At 39.6% G+C, this 23,555-nt stretch overlaps 1 protein-coding gene across 1 annotated transcript in view; it reads right to left on the minus strand.

Annotated features, from left to right (window-relative positions):
* The window catches only part of SVEP1 (sushi, von Willebrand factor type A, EGF and pentraxin domain containing 1), a 198,303-nt gene that overhangs the window by 35,512 nt on the left and 139,236 nt on the right, over positions 1 to 23,555 (minus strand). The window contains exons 28-37 of the mRNA XM_047768130.1: positions 21,691 to 21,815; positions 20,625 to 20,748; positions 19,703 to 19,873; positions 18,500 to 18,673; positions 17,466 to 17,585; positions 15,123 to 15,299; positions 14,815 to 14,899; positions 13,658 to 13,849; positions 12,206 to 12,373; positions 644 to 1,316 (exon numbers count right to left, since the gene is read on the minus strand). Coding sequence (XP_047624086.1) covers positions 644 to 1,316; positions 12,206 to 12,373; positions 13,658 to 13,849; positions 14,815 to 14,899; positions 15,123 to 15,299; positions 17,466 to 17,585; positions 18,500 to 18,673; positions 19,703 to 19,873; positions 20,625 to 20,748; positions 21,691 to 21,815 — 2,009 coding nt within the window. The remainder of the gene's footprint in view (positions 1 to 643; positions 1,317 to 12,205; positions 12,374 to 13,657; positions 13,850 to 14,814; positions 14,900 to 15,122; positions 15,300 to 17,465; positions 17,586 to 18,499; positions 18,674 to 19,702; positions 19,874 to 20,624; positions 20,749 to 21,690; positions 21,816 to 23,555) is intronic.

Here is a 23,555-nt window from a genome sequence, read left to right on the forward strand (position 1 = left end):
TGCAGTTCTGATTCGACTCCTAGCCTGGGAACTTCCATAGGTTGCTGGTGTGTTCCTAAAAAGACAAAAAAAAAAATGCTCTTGATTTGGGGGAATAGAATCTTATGCCTGTTTTCTTGATAGATTTAATGAGAAGACACATATCAGTGTGAAAGAGAGATATGTGTGAATCAGCTATAAACCTTGGTTCTAATGAAATTACCCTTAGGTTTGCTAAAAGAAAACTGCCAGAACTGCCTTGTCGGGTGGTTTACCCCATCATTTGTCTAAAAAATAGAAATAACAGATTTCTCTAGGTTCCAATTAGACCTTGATTTCTATAAAAATAAATGATACATCCATCTTGGAATAACTTCTATAAAGCAAAATACTATGTCCTTGAAACTGTTTTATTCTAACTTCATAGTGATGGCTAAGATATGGCGACAAAGTGTTTCAAGTGTCTGTATGCTAGTAAACAGTAGAAAGCTATAGATTAAGAGGATTCATAACCTCTACCAAATTATTTCCAATATTTTTTACCTATAGACTGAGCCACTTTTGTTACTCCACAATTAATCTGTTCACACCCCCGCTTCAGAATAAGCCACAATGGGCTGACCCATGGACAAAAGCCATGGACTCTTGTGAATCAGTCCCTTACCTCCAGAAAGCCATTCTCAACCTTCGGTGGTTCACTGCAAGATACAGGGTGGCACGTGGGTATGGGGCTGCTCCACTGTCCTGTGGCTTCACAGGCACTCTTCTTCTCCCCTTTGATGTAGAACCCCCTGTTGCAGCTATAAGCCACTATGGCTCCAAAACTGTAGTTAGATCCAATTGCGTAGCCATTCAGGATGCTTGGAGGCTCTCCACAGCGCACGGGGATGCACTGGATGGACATGGGGGAAGGGTTCCACTGCCCACCTCGCATACATTCAATCTTTGCAGAGGTATTTAGTACGAAACCCTCCATGCATTTGAAGCTCACAATGGAGCCTGCTGCAAATTTTGCTTTGCTCATAGATTCCAAGATGCCATAGGAAACCGTGGGAGGTTTTTCACAAAAATGAGCTATACAATGGGGCATGGTCTGACCTTCTGGGGGAACCCACTGGCCCTGGGCATTGCAGAGGAGCTGGGAGTTGTCTGCCAGGCTGTAGCCATCTGAGCAATAATAGAATGCAATGTCTCCAAATAACCGATGGGCGGTCTCTGGAGAGGCGTGTTCCACGACGGGGGGCTCATCGCAGGAGACTGCCAGACACTGCTGGTCACTTTCACTCCACTTGCCACTGGCCAGGCACTCAATGGTGTCAGGACCAGCCAGGGTATAGCTATGAGGTTGGGGAGAAAGGAACAATAACTAAGAATATTTGCATTTTCTCATTGTTTTTATTTATCTTTTCAACAATGCCTTTACTTTTATTCTATGTTCTTTAAAACAATATTTACTATTTGAACATTGAGCTTAATGGCCTTCATCTAAGATACACATCTTATACAAATATTAGGGCTTGTTTGGAAAAGGAAGTAGCTTTAATATTTTTGCTATTTAAGAAACTAACTGCTACACATATCTTTTAAAATAAAAATGAGGAATAAGCTATGGTCCTGTTTGACTCAATTCAGAGTTGGAACTTTATCTACAGGTGGTTTCAGTTGTTTGATTTGATAACTAATCTTTGAAACTAAAGCTCTGATGAACCCTAGGTAGCCAACATATAACTCTTAGTTTTCCACATTCTTAAACTCAGTGAACATTAAACCAGTCACTATAATTTCATTCTCCAATATTTTACAAAACCGTTAGCTATGTGATCACTGTTAAATGCAGTGTCTCCATATGGCTCTGCAATTCAACGAGCACGAATAAATTTTGCTTAATTTCACTTTCTCTATGCACGAGGTATTTTCCCATACATGATCATAGATCGATGACTTACAAAAATCTTCAATTAAGCTCCAGTGCTCATTCAACAAAGCTGAACAAAATATCTGGACATGCAGTAGTAGAATAATTACATTTGAGTCATTCTTATTTTCATTCTCACTTTTTTTTGGAAGAGAAAGAGGACAGAGGTTTAGGAATGTCTACCATCTGATCAGCTCATCATTCTGATATTAATGAAGGGGAAGGAGACTAAAAATAATTTGGCATCAATTTAACTCTGCCTAGAACTATTAATTGCTTCATTTTACAGATGAATGAATGGCCAAGAAATCTGTCAAAAGTCACACAGTACAAGCAGCAGAGTTAGGATCTGAATTTGGTTTACTGGATTCCAACACTATTTTTGTTTCCATGATGCTGCTCCATCTCCCTCTCTCTTGTTAAAATGAGGTAGGTTAGGTCACAATTGGTGGGTATCTTGTGGACACCATATGACATTGTCACTAGTACAAATGATTTGACCCGCTCTTCAGCAAAGATTCTCAAATCATCAGTTAGCAAACATTTCTCCGGAAGTCCCTTTTAGTTTCCATAAGGAATCAGCTATTAGAGGCTGGAATTCCTTTACCTTCACTGGAAAGATTTATGACACCTATAGGAAATAGAGAGATAAAGGGGGGGAGAATATAGAGCGTCATCAGAGATGTGTGTATCCGTTCTACCTACAGTTATTTATTGTGCTATGGATAGAAGTGGTCTTGAAGTGAACACTCATAGCTGCCCCCAGTAGCTGAGCACCATCTCCAGTTAGGGTCTGCTGGAGTTCACTGTCATGTATAAGCTCAGCTCTTCAGATGAGAATCTGAACTTGACAAATTTTTAGGTGGGCTTCTGTCTTAAAGGATCTGGGAAGATATACAAAGACAGCAAGTTAACAGTATCCTTTTATTATTAAAAACCCACTGTCCCAGTTCTGAGTGCCTAGATTTGCTATTCCTGTACAGAATGTGCACCATTTATAAAGACTTTTTTTTTTTAAATGGCTGTACCTTTGGCACATGGAGGTTCCTGGGCTGGGGTCTAATCAGAGCTGTACCTGTGGGCCTAACTACTTTATAATCATGTAACAACTTCAGATCTGAGCTGCATCTGTGACCTACACCACAGTTCATGGTAACTCCAGATCCTTAACCCACTGAGCAAGGCCAGGGATCAAACCTGTGTCCTCATAGATACTAGTCAAATTTGCTTCTGCTGAGCCATGATGGGAACTCTTGTAAAGGCTCTTGATGCTTCATATTTTTATAGCACAATTTATATCCTCTGCACACTTTGAACCATGAATCATTAAGTTCATGGGTCCCTTGATGTTGCTACTCTGTTTCACTGGCTGAAGTTCACAGACATCACCTGAGACATCCCTGATTTATGAAGATCCATTGTGCCATCTATATATGCTTCCCTTATGTCATGGGACTAGCCACTTTGAGGCAGAAGCCTCTGCCTCCACAACCTTCCTTATTCCACAGAGACTTTAGAGGACACAAAAAAACTGTGTTTTGTAATCTGGCAGCACTTTGTTAGGCTTCTGACCTGCTGGAAAATTGCCACCAATGCCTCCTCCCTCATGGAAAATCATAGCAAAAAGCTTTGCTGTAAGGTCGTGGAAGATTACCACTAAATACATGTATTTTGAATAAATGAATTCAAAGAATGCATTTTTGATACTGCCCATACTTTCTTAGCGCCTACATGATCCCTTTCTCTGACCTGAGAGCTGGGCTTTTCTTTATGACTCTCCATCAACATTTGGTCCTTCATTTGACAATTAGGCCGTGCTATGTGCTAGAGTCCTTTTCTTAGTGGTCACTAGCCAGGGCCTTGTGGACACATCTGTGTCCCAGACGAAGGAGCTTCTGAGGGGAGTTGTGAGCAAAGTAGAAAAGAAATCACTTCAGACAGAAAAGTAACAGGAGCAAAGAAATGGGGGTGTGATACAGCAGGAGCCTTCTGGGGACGTACAGTTAGGAATGGCCTAGGAACATCTGGAAAAGGAAGCAGTGGTCACTGCAATCTTGTGTGTTTTTGACAGATTGTGATGGCTAATGCGTGAAGAGGGGCCAGGCACAGATGAACTGCAAATGGTGTTTGACATTTTTTTTGATAAGGACTCTCATAAGATTTCAGCAGAAAAAAAATATCACTAGAACAGGATGATATGTAAGTGGCTTATTACCTGGACGACCCAGAGAGACTTCTATTGGTTAACAGAAATAAGCTAGTTGGGCATTTTTAATCTTGTGAATGTCACAAAATTCTGTCCTTAGCCCAAAGGTCCACCAGTTTGTAAGCAACACATCACTTTAGGATGAAGGATAAGAATTTTTATAGGCCAGTTTATGCTTCTAATCTTACCAGATAATAGTTAACAAGGATAAAATGGGAGGTCCTGAATAGAGATAATAAAGAAACATTGCACAAAGGGAAATCTGGCTTAGTGGCAGCCAATGGGAACGACACCAGAGTTTCATCAAATGAGATGAAATTAGTCAATGCTGACATCTTTCAAAGGGTTACTGCATTCCTAGGAGCTCAGTTATCTAGAAAGAGAAGAACAGAACTGAAATAAATACTTATCTTTTAAGAACCATGTGTCAGCCCCTAGATTTGGTGTTTTTATCTTTATTGTAGTTATATCCTGATTTGCTATGTCAGTGTACATTCTGCTCTGGGTATCACATTCAAAAAGGGCTATGGATCTACTGGAATAGGATCAGAGGAGAGTAACACACTTGGAATCATGTCCATTTATGAGAATGAGAAAGGCGGATTTGAGATTGAGATGGCTGAAATGTCCATCTCCCTACACCTTCACTTCCAAAGTTATAAGCCTGGTCTTCTAACCAGCGTATAAGATTATTTTTTAGTCATAGAAAGAGATGAAGGGGCTGGGCCCTTACCGAAATCTCTCAATTGGCTCTAATGATCCATTTGTAGGAAAACCTGGGGACCAAGCTCTCAATAATTGAACAGCTGGTATTTCAGAAGAGCAGATAAATTTACACTGAGTGGCTTCAAAAGGTAGAAATAAAGCCAGTGCTTTAGACTAGATGACATAGTTGGTGAAGATGGGGGCAGAGTGTTAGTAAAAATAAATATCTTCTGAAATACCTGGGTTAGTCTTTTAAGATGCTAAAGAAGGATGTATTTTCTGAAGGACAAAAAAAGAGGAATTAATTTGTAGTTATTGCCTAGATAGAACTATAACTGATCTCTGATCAAACTGCTGCACCATTTCATTATGTCAGAAATCTAAACGAGCATTAAGATTTCTAGAGGACATATTTCACCTGCTTATGTAAAAGAATCCTTTAAAAATGACAAAGTTTTTACAGATAAGATATAGCCTATAAATGTTGGCTGCCAAAACAGGAAAAACTGGAATTGGTACAAATCTAAAACATTAAAATTAGCACAATATTGTAAATCAAGTACATTTTAATAAAAAAACTGAAACATTTAATTTTATTCTGTGTGACATTTTCTATTACTCAAGAGACATGGGAGACACCTTTTGCATTATTATTTTAAATCAAGCCATACATATTATAAAACAAATTGTTTTACTACATAATTCCAAGGAAAAATCTCCCATCAATATTACAGTTATGTGACAGAAGGACACATCTTAAGGTGAACTGGCTGTAACATATTATTGTATTTCTGGAATAATAATGAAAATCCTTTGAAAATGGGTGGAGTAATCTTCAGATTCAATTTTCAGAGATTTGATTCATGGGCCTGGGAAGCTATATGAGAAGGCTCCTGCGTGGGCTATTAGCTCTTTTGAAAAAAACCACTTACAAGAGCAGCACGCTGGATATTTAAAGAGCTGCAATTTAATAAGAGCAATAGAAAGCATAAATCTGTATCAGTGATTAATTGTTTTGAATTGGAAAAGATTATAAACAATGTTATCTTAGCAGAGCCAATAACTACATTAATTTATTTGTTTATTTTTGGCTACCCACGCGGCATGCAGAAGTTCCCAGGCAGCACAGCAGTGATATGAGCCACAGCAGTGTCAATGCTGGAGCCTTAACTGCTAGGTCACCAGGGAACTCCAGTTACTGCATTTACAAGTCTGCATTTGAGAAGACTCAAAAGGGAAAGAGCCTCTCAGGATTTCAGGATGTCAATGACACTTCTTCCCTCTGAGTTTCTTCCCAAGAGAGTACAAATAAGAGGAAAAAAGAAAATGGGAAACAAGTGATCATTTTATCAATTGGGAGAAAAAGCTGAAAAGCTCCAGTGTAATGTTTTGATAAAAGGTGAATTTGGAAAAGACGAATTTTAGGGCAGCAGGCAGAAATGCGACTTCTTTGCCTTTTCTGGCATTCATCTTACTACACCAGTCTCCTACAGCCTCTGCTCTTCCATCCTAAACTGGAGAGAGCAACTGCCCCTTCTTAATTCGAGGCAAGACCTCTGCAAAGCATAACCAACATAAGAAGAAAAAATAGACCAAAGAAACTCTGCGTGTATGTGCACCCAACCAATAAGCAGGAGCGGGGAGCTGACAAGGTGTGCGGGGCAGTGGGCTATGTTAGGCAGCCCGAAGGGAAGAGAGGGAGTTGAGGGGTCTAGGGAAGGAGACAGGCCTTAATGCTCTTATCAGGCCAACAGCATCTTAGGAAGTAGAAAGAGACAGCAGGCTAGGGTCTATTACACAAAAGCCATGACTTGAACACAGTGATTCTATCCTGGAACAGAATGAACACAGTGCATGCCTATCTATGCCAATCAATCCCTCAGTGGGGAAGAGATGGAGAAGGAGTGAAGAGAGAGGACAAACACTGACTTCTAGTTCTGGCTATAATATAACCACACACCCTATTTAATACTTGATGAATTACAACAGAAATGATTTTAAATGCATAGCTTAGTGGACAAGAAAGGAAATCTCCATGTGTCAGAAATGAAGAGGAAATTAAAAAGAGAAAATAATCCTTGGACTGGACAGGAAAGGGAAGAAGAGATGATAGGAAATATAACCTTGGAGTTGAAGTAGACAGTAATCTCCAGCATGAATCTATGTCCTAGAAGGACATTCACCAAAAGCATATTCACCAGAATAATTCCATCTAGAGGCCCAGAGGGATGATAAGTGAGATCTCCATATTCAACAGGGCTTTGGGTAAAAAAACAAAGTTACTGGCTAAAATAACAGAACCCAGGCGTGTACCTCATGTGGATTTGAGGGTGGATTTATACCCTTCACTTGGTATGAAAGCCTTCAAACTGATAAATAAATGTAAACTTAGGTTCTTGGCTGGTGATACTCCTGGGGCATCTAGTAGAAAAAATAATCCATATACTTGGACCATTGTGGAACTATCATCGACAAAACAAGCCCCAAATACTAAGGGCACAATATGAAATTACAGACTTATACATGCATGTTCTTCATCATGAATAGGTCGGTAGACAGAACAAATAGCAAGATGAAAGCATCAGTAAATAGAAAAGGTGGTCTAAAATCTAAAAAAAGAATACGAAATGAATGTGTTGAAATAATTAAGAACAAAAAATTCAAAATCCTATTTAAAAACAAAGACTATGTAAAAAGAAATGTTCGAAAAATAAATTCTAAAAATAAAAATACAGAAAATAAAAATATAAAAAATGGACGCATTTCAAAAGCAGGCTACAGGCAGTAGAGAGAAAAATTAGTGAACTGGGAGGTATATGTGCAGAAATTACCCAAATGCAACCCAAATTTTAAAGAGATGGAAAATGTGACAGGTTAATTAATACATGTGTAAAATAGAAAAACTCCAATATATATCTAATAAGACCTAGAGAAATAAGAGTAAAAGTTAAGAAGAGGGAATATTTGAAGTGAAGATTGCTAGATTATTCTAAAATTGGTGACAGACACAAATTCTCAGATATAAGAAGTACAATGAGCCCTGAACAAGATGAATGACACTAAATACAATTCTAGTCATACCACAAACAACAAAACAATAAAGACAAATAAAAAAACAAACAAAGAGAAAATGCATTACTTATATTTTGTTTTGTTTTGTCTTTTGTCTTTTTAGGGCTGCACCCTCGGCATATGGAGGTTCCCAGGCTAGGGGTCTAATCAGAGCTGTTGCTGCCGGCCTATGCCAGGGCCACAGCTACACCAGATTCAAGCCACATCTGAGACCTACACCACAGCTCATGGCAACACCGGATCTTTAACCCACTGAGCAAGGCCAGGGATTGAACCTGCAACCTCATGGTTCCTAGGCTTCGTTTCCTCTGCGCCACGATGGGAACTCTGAAACACATTACTTATGAAGGAACAACAATTCAACCCGTTTTTCAACCTCAGCATTTTGGACCAGACTTTGTCGTGAGGTTCTGTCCTCCGCATTGCAGGATGTTTTTGCAGCATCCCTGGACTCTACCACTAGATACTAGTAGCATCTTTCCCTCAATTGGGATGAAGAAAAATATCTCCAGAACTTGCCAAATGTTGAGAACCACCAAATCAGACTGAGGGAATTTTCAATAGCAACATTAGAAGTCACAGAGCAATGGAATAGTATCTTCAAAAATGTCTATGGAAGAAAACTGCAGACCTGTACACTCAGGTAAACTATAATTCAAGAACATAGGTCAAATACTATAATTTTTCAGACTAAGACTGTATAATGTACTGACTCTTGACAAAAGGAAGCTACATAGGATGTGTTTCATGAAGTAGAAACATTAAACTTAAAAGGAAGGAGTGGGATGGAAAAAGCAATGGTGATGAAGAGATTCACAAAAATGTAAATATACATAATCATTGAGTGTGTTAACAATGACTAAATTGCAAAGTTGTAAATTAAGAGGGAAGTTAAATGTAGATAGTGTTAAGACATTTGAGGTAGGGGGGTAACAGAAGCGAATGTTTTCTAAGATCTTGGAGTTGTTCAGCAGAAACACAAAGATACTGAGTATGATCTCAGGGTAGGAAAAATGTCTTAAATCTGACACACACACAAAACAAACTCTAAAGGAAACAGTGGACAAATATTAAAAAGTTAAATATATAAAGTTAAAAAGATGCACATCTCATGACCGAACAACTCCAACTTCTGGTGTTGAGGCCAGAGATCATCTTCCTTCCGTGTACCAGGAGGCATCAGCACAGATGTTTACTACAGCACTGCTGTATCAGCTAATCAAGTGGAAATCAATTAACCCGCTACCAGAGGGGACTAGGTAACTTGGAGATTGTTCATCCTTACAAGGAAGTACTTACCTAATAGTTAAAATGAATTCTGTTGATTTGCATGTATCAATAGAGATAAATGTAAACAGATTGTTCATCCTTACAAGGAAGTACTATCTAATAGTTAAAATGAATTCTGTTGATTTGCATGTATCAATAGAGATAAATGTAAACAGATTGTTCATCCTTACAAGGAAGTACTATCTAATAGTTAAAATGAATTCTGTTGATTTGCATGTATCAGTAGAGATAAATGTAAACAAAACATGACATTAAATAAAAATCAAGCTTCCAAAGGATATTCAAGAGTACGAAGCAACGCATACAAAAACTGAAACACAGAAATCGACAGAATATTTGTTTATGCGGACATACATATGTAATACAGAAAAAAATGCACATTCACTTGGGGACAGTGGGAAAGTGATGTGAACAGTTATTCTGGTTATTTTGTAACTTTTAAAAAACTTTTTTGGGCCGCACTCATGGCATATGGAAGTTCTCAGGGTAGGGGCTGAATTAGAGCTGCAGCTGCTGGCTTACACCACAGCCATCGCAACGTCAGGTGGGATCCTTAGCCTACTGAGCGAGGCCAGGAATCAAACCCTCATCTTCATGGATCTGAGTCAGGTTCTTTACCACTGAGTCATGATGGGAACTCCCTAATTTTGTGATATTGTATTTCTTTTATAAAGAGAGATCTACAATAGCTATGGCAAACTTTAGCATGTACTTTTATCTCAGCAATGGATACATAGACAATTTAAATAGATTATTCAATTATTTTTGTGCTTTTTTTTTTGGTACATTTGAATGTGTTATTAGACATCTGCCCAGAAAAAAAAAAAAGAGTAAGACAGAAGCTTTCTTTCAGGCTGGCTATCCTCATAACACTCCAGAGAGGAGTAAATGTATGCCAAAGGGAAAATGTTCTTCCTCTCACTAGAAGTTTTACTTTCAGCAAAATTAAACTATCTCCTAATAGCTATTTATATTTTTCTTTTAGAAAAAAAAAGGGTGGTAGTGATCTATGACTATGTATACTTTCTATTAATTTGATTAATTACTGAAGATAGTTTCCCCTGTATTATTAAAACATCATCACTTTATATAACAATGATGATACAGAAAATATCAATAAAGCTATACTTATATGGTACTTCATGCATATATAAGGCACTTTGATAGAAATGGCCTCACACCCTTTAACAGCTATATGATTTCAGTGGGCAGTTTTGGGTTTCCATCTTTTTAATAAAAAGAAAGCTCCTGCAGTGACTGCTTAGAGCAGAAGGGTAATGTAGCTGAATTCCTTCTCACGTCAACTATAAAGTGGGAATACTATTCTTTTGCCAAAGCCGCCTCTTTGCAGAAGGGAGCACATGAGATAATTCATGGGAAAGTGCTCTGAAGAATGGAAAGCCCTCTATGAATATAGGGATTTGTTGTGATCTTCATTATTGCCTTTACTGCTTCTTTTAATAAATCCTTTTTGTATAACATACAGACTTCACATTAGGCAGATACAGAACTCTTTTTTTAAGATATAGGTGAATGATTCATAGAGAAAAGGAGAAAAGTGGGAATTTTTATATGATCACGATCTTTGAGAGTATATGCAAAGACAAAATTCTAGCAAGAGAGAAAGTAAAATGTCACCATCATTTTTCTTGGGGAAATTTTTAAAAATGTATTTTTATTTTCTTGCTTTATATGGTGATGACATGCTACTTTTTTAATCCTTTAAAAACCCAGAAGTTGTCAGTACCTAGTTATTGTCTGGAACGTTTGTATCTGATAAAATTTCACATTTCAATGACTGATCTTAAAAAGTACTATGCAGTTCATTAGGAAGAAATTTTTTAATGAGTCAATCCACAAAAGAAAGGATCATTGAAAGCTAATTCCTATACTGACATTTTAATATTCGAGATTTCTTTTTTCACTTAAGAAGGTGTTCAGATTTGGAATTTCTGTCTGCTATTTATGCGAGTATTTCACGTTCAAGAGCTTTCTGCCAGAAAATCCTGGCGCCACCTGCTGGCGGTCCTGTCCTAGTGGATGAAATAATTTATTTCACCTATCCAGGTGAAATAAACATGGACTTTCATGTTACAGAGGCTGTAACTCTTCAGTCCTAACATCATAGTAACAGCACAGTTCGTTGAGTTACTGAGTTATTTTCTGGATAGTCCATGCATTATACCATTTTATTCCTCACAATATCTCTAAGGAGTATGAACCTTTCATGAACTCACAGAAGCACGGAGAGGTTGGTTACACAAGTGAGTGAAGGACGGAGCTGAGGCACACATCACGAAAATGGCAACCCCTCTGCTGTCACTCATCCCAACTGTGTGAAAAGCAACTGTGGCACATCTGGAGTGTGAAAGCTATAAATGATTACTGGTGAAGACAGTTATTGAGGAAGCAGGGAAAAAATGAGCAATGAAATGCCAGTCCAATGATCTGGGACTTCATCACCCCTCAATCATTTATGGCCTGCCAGAGACCCTAAGCAAATCATCACCTCAGGGGGACCTTCTCCTTCCTCTGTACTTTACATAGTTTTTCTGAGGATAAAATGACATATCAAGTATGAAAGCACTTTGGAGAAATCTGCTTCCCAGTTTTTTTTTGTTTTTTGTTTTTTTACATTTTATCTCTGAATTAAATGAGATAATTAAAAATGTAAAAATATGATCTCTATGATCTTTTTTCATGCAGACATGGCATCCTGATGCTGTGCCCTAAAGTTTTGCCTTTGGTTATGCTCAGAGCAAATACACAAATGCTTCTTTAAATGTGCTTTTTCCATCTTTAATTAACGTAGAAAGAGATTTTTCCACTGCATTGCCCAACGTCCATTATTCAAGGCCTAATCTGATAAATTGCTCTAATTCCAGGAAAACACTGTTTCAATGGGGAAATATACTTTCTTTCTGTGGTCAGGAAAGAGCATTCTGCTCTCTCTGGCTTTGGCTGCCAGGAAATGCAATTCAGTGTTCGATGGAGCCCATGCCCTCCCAATATTTCTTTCTTTCAGAGGATTTACTCACCCTTCTTTGCAAGTGTAAGTGACAGTATTCCCAAAAGAGAAGTTACTCCCGGTGATGACAGCGTCTTTGATGGTGGGCGGCTCTCCACAGAAGACGAGCCCGCAGGTAGGTGGCGCTCTGTCCCAGCTGCCGGAGGCGGAGCATTCAACGACGGAAGGGCCCTGCAAGCTACAGGAAAGAGTGACACCTCTTCTTTCAGTGCCTATTTCTTGCTCTGGAAGTGAACTAGGAAGGACTTGGAAGAGAATGGGGACACTTAAGGAATTTTAATACAGAAAAACAAAGTTTCTCCGATTTTATTGCTTTATATAAAAACAGGGGAAACTTGACCTGTATATAGAGTCATTTAGAAGGATTAATAGGCTAAAACAACAACTGGGGTGCAAAATAAAATGCTGATTGCTGGTGTTGTTGGGCACTCCAAACCTTGTGATTAGCAGATGACTTGGATGGGAAGGGGGAACAGGCTGGTTAGGATCCAGTGATAAGGGAGACAGACACCCAGGAGGTCCGGATAACTGAGGTCAAAGGGTGGTGTCCCTGCCATGAGCCTGGGCATATGAACAGGGGTGCTCATCACTCTGACCCCTGGTCTGCTTTTGAATGCGAAAACCTCTTAGCCCCATGGTATGGCTTGGCATCTACCTTCACTTGCCAACCCAATTTTTTTTTTTTTTCTCTTTAGGGCCACACTTGTGGCATATGGAAGTTCCCAGGCTAGGGGCCAAATCAGAGCTGCAGCTTCCAGCCAACTTATGCCACAGCAACACTGGATTCACGTGGCATCTGCAACCTACACTGCCGCTTGTGGCCACGCTGGATCCTTACCCCACTGAGTGAGATAAGGGATCAAACCCACATCCTCATGGACACTATGTCAGGTTCTTACCCCTCTGAGCCACAACAGGAACTCTGCCAAACCAATTCTAATTATATGACTTAGTCCATTTTCTGTTCACTGTTTCACTTCCAGATCCTGTTGGCCAAGTTTTTGATCACAACCTGACTCTTTCTATTGTCCCTTCTGTTGAAACATACACACACACACACACCATTAATCAAATTAACCTCTTCATAGTATTAAAGACCCAGGCTCTTATCTCGACATGATGTTTACAATATTCTATGCAATGTTTTGTTTACCAAGAAATCCCCCACTAAACCATTTCATTAGGTGTCGTGTTATGCTTCACAAACACTTTTTGCTTTCATGTTCAATGTCTGAATGTTTATAGTGCTTAATGAGAGCTGCCAGAGTCAAAGTCAGATGGACTATTTCCATGGGCATTTACTATGGGCTCAACATCAAGAAGTCTACACATTTGAGAATGTCTCGTAGTCAGAAACTTATATTTAAAGCCAGTCAGTCACACGCCAATGAAACCCACTGCTTAAGTAATGAGTAATAAAGGGGTATTTAGAAGGAAACTTGGCTGGTGTCTAGGCCTGTACCTGTATCCAGTCTCACACGAATATGTCACAGTAGAAAGGTAGGTAAGCCCGCTCAAAAGATACTTCCCGTGACTTATGTCTTCAGGGCTAGAACACTTGACCAGTTCACACACAGGAGGAGAATGGCTCCAAGAACCGCTGGCGAGACAGGATGACTCTTTCTCACCCTCCAGAGTATATCCTTTATTACACCTAAAGAAGATAAAAGAAAATGACAGAAGAGACTTTATGTGGCGTGATTTTATCTGTGCCAAAACCTCCAAAAAGACGGAGAACTTATACATCTCCTTGGAGAACGTTTTTCTCTACTGAAATCAAGCTTCGAGGAATTTTTTTCAGGATTGAATACTAGGCATCTTCCCCATATGGAACCTGCTGCCTGATAAGTAGAAGGATAGATTTAAGGATTCGGCCTGCCTCCAGTTTGTGTCATGACTTAGTAGGAGCGAGCAGAAAATTCCTTTTTTTTTTTTGGCCACCACTCCCACATGTAGAAGTTCCTGGGCAAGGGATTGATCCTATGCCACAGTAGCGACCTGAACCACTGCAGTGACAACACGGGCTCCTCACCCCATGAGGCACACAGGAACTCCCAGAAAACTCCTTTTTAAAAATTTATTTTATTGAAGTATAGTTGGTTTACAATGTGTCAATTTCTGCTGTAGAGCACAATGATTTTAAATACACACACACACACACATTCTTTTTCATATTCTTTTCCATTACAGTCTGTTACAGGATATTGAATACAGTTCCCTGTTCAGTAGAACCTTGTTTTTTATCCATTCTCTACATAATAGTTTGCATCTGCTAATCCCAAACTCTCAATCCAATCCTCCCCCAGCCCTCTGTCCCATGGCAACCATAAATCTGTTCTTTGTGTCTGAGCATCTGTTTCTGGCCCATAGAAAATTCTTGGTTGGAGAGGGGGCCTGTCTCGAATGAGTCCCTAAGAGGCTATGGAGGAAGGCCCTGCAAGCTCATGAATATTCCTGGTTATAAGCTGGAGCTTTGGATCCAAACCCAAATTCATAATTCAATTAATTCCATATTAACTCAAAAACATCCTCTGGGGTTACTCTTTTGTCTTTTTTCCCATATATCACTGCCAGTATGCCATCAGCTTCTACAAGGTGGCGTTCATCGTGGACACTCACCTGTATGTTAATTTACTGCCATAGGTAAATGCTGATCCGTCAATGCCACCATTTTCTGGGACAGCTGGTGCACCACAGGAAATAGCTTAAAGGAGAAAAACCAAAAGCCATTGCTTTTCTTAGCTCGTGTGTGCAAAAATCTCTAAAAACTCAAGGGCGGATCTAGATTTTTGGTTACGTTTAAGTATGAGCCTCATATGGGGCTTTAAACACAAAGAATATTGATACAGCAGAACACCTGGCATTTCTCCACCTTGAACTCTACGACTGCCAAACACCATACGCGTGAGGCAGTTGACTCAACATACTTTCACAATTTGGTATCTCATGACTCCATTCTCCAGACTCCAAACATGTGATTTTGGCCACTCCCATCAGCTGGTGTCCGTCTTCACATGAGAATGTGACTTCAGCACCCACGGTGTAAATCTGCCCAGAAGAGTGGCCATTTTCTGGATTTCCTGGGGCCTTACATTTTATAGGTTCTTGAAAGACAGAAACAGTTTTTGTGGGTCAATAGATTGGCTTTCACACAACCATGCAAGATCTCCTAGCAAATGAATTGTACTATAATTAAGGTACCAGTTAAATTCCGTTTTTTTTTTTTTTGCTTGTTTGTTTGTTTGTCTTTTTCTAAGGCTGCACCTGCGGCACATGGAGGTTCCCAGGCTAGGGGTCTAATCGGAGCTGTAGCTGCCAGCCTACGCCAGAGCCACAGCAACAAGGGTTCCAAGCTGTGTCTGTGACCTACACCCCAGCTCACGGCAACGCCAGATCCTTAACCCACTGAGTGAGGCCAGGGATCGAACCCGTAACACCTCATGGTTCCTAGTCGGATTCATTAACCACTGGGCCACAACGGGAACTCCAAGGTACCAGTTAAATTCTGAAACAAACAAACAAAAACAAAAGCTTCTGAAGGGCAAGACATGAAGTCCAGGGACACATGAGACGATCAGACCAGAATTTACATTTAACAGGCATTTTTAAAGCAATACTTTGAAATGGCAATGAGTAAGAAAAATAAACAAAACTGACGAGGCCCCCTAAGCAGCTGTTCATTGAGGCAGTAATGGTGACACCAGGGCTTGGCTCAGAAGGGCTTAAGTCCCTCCTCCTCCCCCTCAACCTCATTCCCACTTTTAAAGAGCTATTGACTTTCTCTCAAGCTGATGTAAAGGCTATACCAAAGCACATTTAGGAGAATTCCTAGCCTCCTTTTCCAAAGAGCCTACAGACCCTTAGCCTCTTAGGTGCCAATTTCGAGTCAGTCACCACTTCTGGGGGGGGGGAGTTAAAGGGAGATTTAGGCTAGAGTGAACAGCAGGAGTAAATAAATACTTCAATGCTCAAAAAGGAAAGATATACTGATTCCATTGCTCTGAAGGTCATTATGGCTCTAAAGTCAAGGGCTTTGAAACCCTCATAAAAAGTAAAAGCAATTTAAGATTAGAGAATTCTTCTTTCATTTCTGAAAGAGGAATTGCTAATTGCTTTCTTGTAGCTGCTTTCTCAAGATTAATGCAGAAAGACGTCAATGGGTTGAGAGATGGGCCAGTATTATCAAAATTCTCACAAAATACAGAGATGTGCCGAGACAAGATGTCCATTTTTTTTTTTCAATGATATAATTCCGTGTGGTGGAGGCAGAGGAAAGATACTGAAGGTGAAGATGTGATGAAGCATCTTCTTTGCTCTGATTGAGGCAGAAGCAAATATTGCTTATATTTCTAAATCCACCCTATTATTCTTGTAAATGTCTTGTACTATGTAGACATTTTTATAATATTCTGGTGATAAAGTTAGCTCTTGATTTTGTTTTTCAGAAACTGGGAAGTTAGGAAAAGCGCAATGCTACGTCAAAGTGCCTCTGTCTATTTATTGAAGTATAGTTGATTTACGGTGTTGTGCTAGTTTCAGATGGACAGCAAAGTGATTCAGTGTGAGTATATACATTCAGATTCTTTTCCGTTATAGGTTATTACAAGATACCGAATACATTTCCATGCGATAACCAGCAGGTCCTTGTAGTTTATCTATTTTATGTACAGTAGTGTGTATCTATGAATCCCAAACTCCCAATTTATCCCTCTCAACCTTCTCCTTTTTGGTGACTAGACCAGATCCGTCTATTTCTTCTTTGTAAATAAGTTCATTTGTAACATTTTTTCAGATTCCACATATAAATTATATATAATATTTGTCTTTCTCTGCTTATGTATCTTTTGAAAGATAGGTTTTCTTTTCCATCTCCCATTTGAAGTTGAAAATGTCTTATTTTTTAAAAATGTATTAAAGTATACTGTTCCCTTAATTTATATTGTACAACAAAGGGACCCAGCCATATATATATATATATATATACACACACACACACACATATATATATATATATACACACACACATATTTTTTCTTTTTCATACTATCTTCCATCATGATCTAGCCCAGGGGACTGTGCATAGTCCCCTGTGCTATACAGTAGGATCCCACTGCTTATCCGTTCTGAATGTAATTGTTTGCATCTACTAACTCCAAACTCCCCTGCCACCCGCTCTCTAAAATATCTTATTTTTAAATAACATACATTTAAAATAGATACCTGACTGAAAAACTTATAATAGACTTCCCAGTTACACATAGACTAGTTACCTGCACAGTTTTTACCATCTCCTGTGTAGGGTGGGGTACATGAGCAGATGTAGGATCCATTTGTATTCAGGCAGGAAGCGTGCTCACTACAATCTGACCCAACTGCACATTCATCTACATCTAAAATGAAGACAGTTTACAAACAGTAAAGTTGATGGATTTTTCTTATGTAGCGAACATGTTTTTACCTTTTTTTTTTTTTTTTAATGACCATCCCTACAGCATCTGGAAGTTCCCAGACCAGGGATTGAATCCGAGTCACTCCGTAACCTACACTGCACCAGATCCTTTAACTCACTGCACTGGGCTGGGGATAAAACTCACACCTCTGCAGTGACCTGAGCCACTTACACAGCTGGATTCTTAACCCACTGCATCACAGTGGGAACTCCTGTTTTTACTCTTAAATCATTACTTATTAAAAAAATCATTACTTATCACTTAACATATAAAACTACATATTTTAAAATACAATTTAAATATGTCATAATCAGGAGTTCCTGTCATGGCTCAGTGGTTAATGAACCTGATTAGGATCCATGAGGACATGGGTTCAATCCCTGGCCTCACTCAGTGGGTTAAGGATCTGGCATTACCGTGAGCTGTGGTGTAGGTCACAGATGCGGCTTGGATTCTGTGTTGCTGTGGCTGTGGTGTAGGCAGGCAGCTGTAGCTCTGATTTGACCCCTAGCCTGGGAACCTCCATATGCCTTGGGTATGGCCCTAAAAAGACAAAAAAAAAATGTCATAATCACATTGAAGATAGACAATAAAAGCTTTATTTTCCCAGTTTATAGGTGGGGAAGTAGAAGAATAGCAAGAGATCAAGATATTCTTATTATGGAGCTTGGTAAAAATTTAAAACATGGTTGGCACTTGTATGGACAGCTGCTTTGTCACTACGGTTTGCCCGGTGCTTACTGGGATGAGATGAAATTCACACTGGCATACCATTAGAGCCTCAGGAATTTGGGAGGCTTCTTTCCCACAGAGTTACAATAAATCCACATAGTAACTGCCAAGATTTATCTCACCAAGGCACGATGGTGAAATGCCATTCCAGCTTCCATTATCCGTACAGAACATCCTTGAATCACCCAATAAATAGTAGCCATGATTGCACTGGTAGGTCACTGTGCTGCCAGCATGGAAGTCCTCGGCTGAATAAAAGCCGTTCTCCAAAGGGGGTGGCACTCCACAGCTAATGCCTGTCATGTGACCAGGAAAAAAACGTCACCACATTAGGAGCAAATTACTCAATGACCATTTTATTTATATTAAACGTGGAGTTGAGTTAAACATGAACTTTTAACTGCATGCAAACATTAGATTAAGAATGTTCTAATGTTTATGAGATTAAGAATGCACTGTAGGGGTGGTGGTAGGCTGTAGCCATACTTGTGTCCAGACTGCCTAGCATAGATTACTGTCTCGCTCACAGGGGGCATGCAATTCATTCATTTATAAAACATTTATGGAGATCCTGTGACCCGTTAGACACTGTCCTGGTGCTGAGGTTACAGTAATGAACCAAGCAAAATCCCTGCCTCACAAAGCTTATTATCTAGTCAGAGTAGAGATGCCAGAAATAGATAAATATGTGTCAGGTGGGAACAGATGCTATGGAGAAACTTTCTGCTCATCGAATCTATAACAGCAGCCTTGCTTCCACTCCACTCCCTCACTCTGTATCTCTCTACCCTGCTTTAGTTTTCTTCAGTGCCTTGACTTTCTTATTTAGTATCAATAAATGACATTGTATTTACCTGTTACTTTCTGCCTCTCCTACTACAATGTAAACTCCCTAAGAGGAGAGACTTTTTTTTCCAACTGCTCAATCTCCAGAATTTAGATCAGTACTTGGCACACACCAAGTACTTTAAACATTGTTGAATAAGTGAACAAATGGGTACATCCAATTCAAGAGATCTCTTACTGATTTCCCACCCAGCAGTAACCCATATCCCTTTGGCCTCCAGCCCCCACACCTGTCTTTCCCTCCCATCCAGTTCCTTGGGCCACCTGGGTGCATTCACAGGTGGTGGTCTCTTTGGCTCTTCATCTCCCACCTCCCTAATGTCCAACACACGTCATCACACAAAGGAAGCATTCAATGAATATTTGCTATGTTGGCCACTATCAAGTTTTTAGCTTTTATCTAGCATTCCTGAAATGTGTTCTTTGGGTGAAAATGTTGTTCAAGAGCTACTGAAATGCCTTCAACAAAGGCAGCTCACGTTCACAGCGAGGCAGTGGTTGCGTCCACTGTCCTTGATTCAGGCAATACTGCTCAGGGTTCCCGATCATCTGGAAGCCCGGATCACAGAACAGACTGATTTTGGAACCTGGCTTTACGTCTCCTGATGCAGTCCTCAGGTGAGGTACTGATTCTTCTAAAGGTGGGCAATCTGAGGGCAAAGAACGCAGGTTCAGAGCTTTTCAGTAACACAGTGGCAACAGAACCAAGATAAGGGTTTCAGATCATAATTGCACCCGCAGTTGAGAGCTACTCTATTGATATTAGAACAAGTTGACAGGTAACCACATCCCTGGCAGGCTAAAGTTCTAGAAAAAAACTACTTGAGTCAACAATGTTCTCTCTTTTGGCAGAAGTCTGATGAATATTTTTAAGGAAAAAAACAACATTTTTGAAAAAATAAAACGTTCTTATACTTATCAAACCCCACTGATTCTAGGACATCTTCAGAAGCTTGTTTAAATACACTGAGTCTTAGGGGGCAGTTTTGACTCATTCAGAGTTTGGCGATTCTGTGTGTGGATTACAATGTCCATTTCTTTTCTCCCTGTACTGCCTGCCCCTAGGTGACTGCTAGAAAGTACAGAGCTGAGAGAGTAGCCCATCTCAAACAGGAGGACAGGACTTTTTAACCTTATTCCTCTTCTCATCCTATTTTCCTTATTGTGTTTTATCTTTGTCTAAGTTTCTTGTACAGTTATTCTGTACCCTGTTATACAGAATGTATTTACATATTAAAGAAAGAGATCCTTTAGATGAAGGGAGGGTAAAGATGAATTATTAGGTAAACAATACATGGACAGGCCCCCACTGTTTGGCCAAGAGAGAATCAAATGCCTCCTTTCGCAGAAAATCCCAGGGCAGTCAAGAGACAGTAGAGTCTAAAGAAGAAGGAAACTAACCAGAACAGAAAATGCTCTTGGAATCTATCTTCACTCTCCCCACAATTCCCGACAGGAAATCAGGCCAGGCTAGTACGTTTCCTTTACTGAGTTCCTCTGGGCATGATGTAGCCAGCGATTTCACCTGAAAGTTCGAAAATGCATCTTTAGACAAACCTAACTGAGTTATTACAGCTTAATTTAATCCTACTGAAAACATTCACAGATTTGTGAGGGGTGGTGCTGGGGAGCAGACTTTTGTACAGATGGGATGATTTTAGGGATGACAGGAAAGTTCTCTGGTCTCTCTCTCTCTCTGCCACCCCCATCGTTCCCTCTTACAAGTATTTCATTGTCACTGGAAATTCTGAATCTCTCTTTCTAGAATGTCTTATATAAAACTTTGGAGTTTGTTAAGGTATTGTTGGGATTTTCCCTTTCTACTCTCCTGTCTGGAGATCTCCAGATCAGAGAGTTGAGAAGGCTGAGGTGTAGGTAAGTTCTGTTACTATCATAATAAGAGCAAACATTTATCCAGCCCTTACAACCTGCCAAACATACTTCAATCTTACATGTAGGATTTTGTTCCATCCAGCCAAAATTCTGCAAGCAGTTATATTTGCTTATCTTTCAGAGATAAGACAACTGTTAGAGGGATGGGGTAGCACGTTTAAAATCATCACCATGAGTTTGTGGTAAAAACTGAGATTTGAACTCAGGCTACTGGAATGGCTTTAACCTCTAGTTCATCTGTTACTTTCTATGGGTGATCTTGTGCCAGCCCTAAATTTCTGCTTCTTTGGTCAGAGAGATTGCAAGTATTCTCTGTGATCCTTTCTAGCTTGGAAATTACATGATTTCATGAAAGTCGTGTCCAACAATATTTAAAAACATCACCAAGAAACCAAAAAGAAGATTGACTGACAGTAGCCATAGATAATTCCTGCCTGGCTAGACCATAGCATCAAATGATATCGGTGGTCAATTATGAAAACTCAGAGGTGGCATTATTAGGCTGTGCACATTTGTACTAGGTTTGTACCTTTGCATCATCTCATTACTGTCATACACTGAAAATGGAATTGACCTGCTGTGGAGACAGGACATAGTCCCAGAGGTTGAGCTGGCTTATGGAGCCCACAAAAGACTCAGCTGGGTTGAATCCCTCTCCTTTTATGTCTTGCTCTTGCCCAAGAACTAATGCACCACCACCTAAAGAGAGAGGAGAGAAAAAAAGGAGGAAAACTGGCCTGATTGTTATTTCTAAAATGCTCTCTTAATGAAGGCATAGCCTATATAAATATGTCAGGGAAGGAGTTCCCGTCGTGGCGCAGTGGTTAACGAATCCGACTAGGAACCATGAGCTTGCAGGTTCGGTCCCTGGCCTTGCTCAGTGGGTTAACGATCCGGCGTTGCTGTGAGCTGTGGTGTAGGTTGCAGACGCGGCTCGGATCCCGCGTTGCTGTGGCTCTGGCGTAGGCCGGTGGCTTACAGCTCTGATTCGACCCCTGGCCTGGGAACCTCCATATGCCGCGGGAGCGGCCCAAGAAATAGCAACAATAACAACAACAAAAGACAAAAAAAAAAAATTAAAAAAAAAATATGTCAGGGAAAATTATTGAAAAGCTAAATTACCTATAATCACTGCATGATTTAGCAGTGAGATGAATTCATGTTATATACATATATTTAATTTTATATTATATATATATTTAATGTATTATTCTATGTATTATGCATTAATATGTACTTAATTCATTATATATTTAATATTTCTATATTTCTTTATAGAAACAAAAAATAGTCAGAGGATTTAGACTATACTGGATTTATAAATATTTAACTATAAAAACTACTTATAGTCATAAATAAGTATACAATATTTTATGTCAACAAAATAGCTAAGTCCTATTTTGTCTCCTTTGTTCTAGGAAATCACCCTCCATACTGCTGCTCTTCATCTTCTTATTCTTCGGCCTACAATGTTTAAAGTTCTATCACCAATTCCAAGGAAGCTTAAGTTGCCAGTGGTGGCCTAATTGCTAAATCCAATGAACCTCTTCAATATTCACCTCTGGTGACTCCTCTGTATTACCTTCTTCTATTAAGCATCTCATTCTATTAAAGTGCCCTTCCTGGGATACAGATGGTTGGTGTTTCAACCCTCTACCTTTCTCCACTCTGCTTTGTGCCCCCAAAGGTTGATGCCTACGGATTATATCACCTGGTTTCCTCAGCCCTCTGATTTCTGTTTGTGTCTGGCCAATGGAAAGACCAGTCTGAGCTAAGAAAATGGGATGAGAGAGAAGTTTAATTTCCTGGATAACTTCCTCCCAATCAACAAATGGTAGAGGCTGCTTTCCTCTCTTTCACGTCATGGCTTCTGCTGGGTAATTCCATCACTACAGGTTTGCCTAATTACTGGCGACAACTCGCACTTCTTGTCACTTGATGTCTATCTCTTGTGACTTTCCACTGTTGCTAGTCATCAGGAGTTCTACAACCACATTTTGGTTCTCTTAACCTTGCCCACACTTTTGAAAATAATTCCTTCATGAAACTCTTTAGTTACCCTCCTTGTGCATGCCACCTGTCTCCTGCCAGGCACCTGGCTGATTCCTTTTGGTTCCCATGACAGCACAGCATCCTCATCTCACTCTCCTTGAGCCTTTCTGTACATTCTCAGTCTCCCTTCTGTGCATGCCTCTTAGATGCTGATGCACCCAGGTTTCCACTCTAGTCTCCCCCTCTTTTTTTAAAATTTTTTATTACAGTTTATTTACAAAGTTCTGTCAATTTCTGCTGTAGAGAAAGGTAACCCAGTTTTATATATACATATATATGCATTCTTTTTCTCATATTATCTTTCATCATGTTCCATCACAAGTGATTGGATATAGTTCCCTGTGCTATACAGCAGGACCTCATTGTTTATCCACTCCAAATGTAAAA

This window comes from Phacochoerus africanus, chromosome 2, assembly GCF_016906955.1.
Source record: "Phacochoerus africanus isolate WHEZ1 chromosome 2, ROS_Pafr_v1, whole genome shotgun sequence".
Lineage (NCBI taxonomy): Eukaryota > Metazoa > Chordata > Mammalia > Artiodactyla > Suidae > Phacochoerus > Phacochoerus africanus.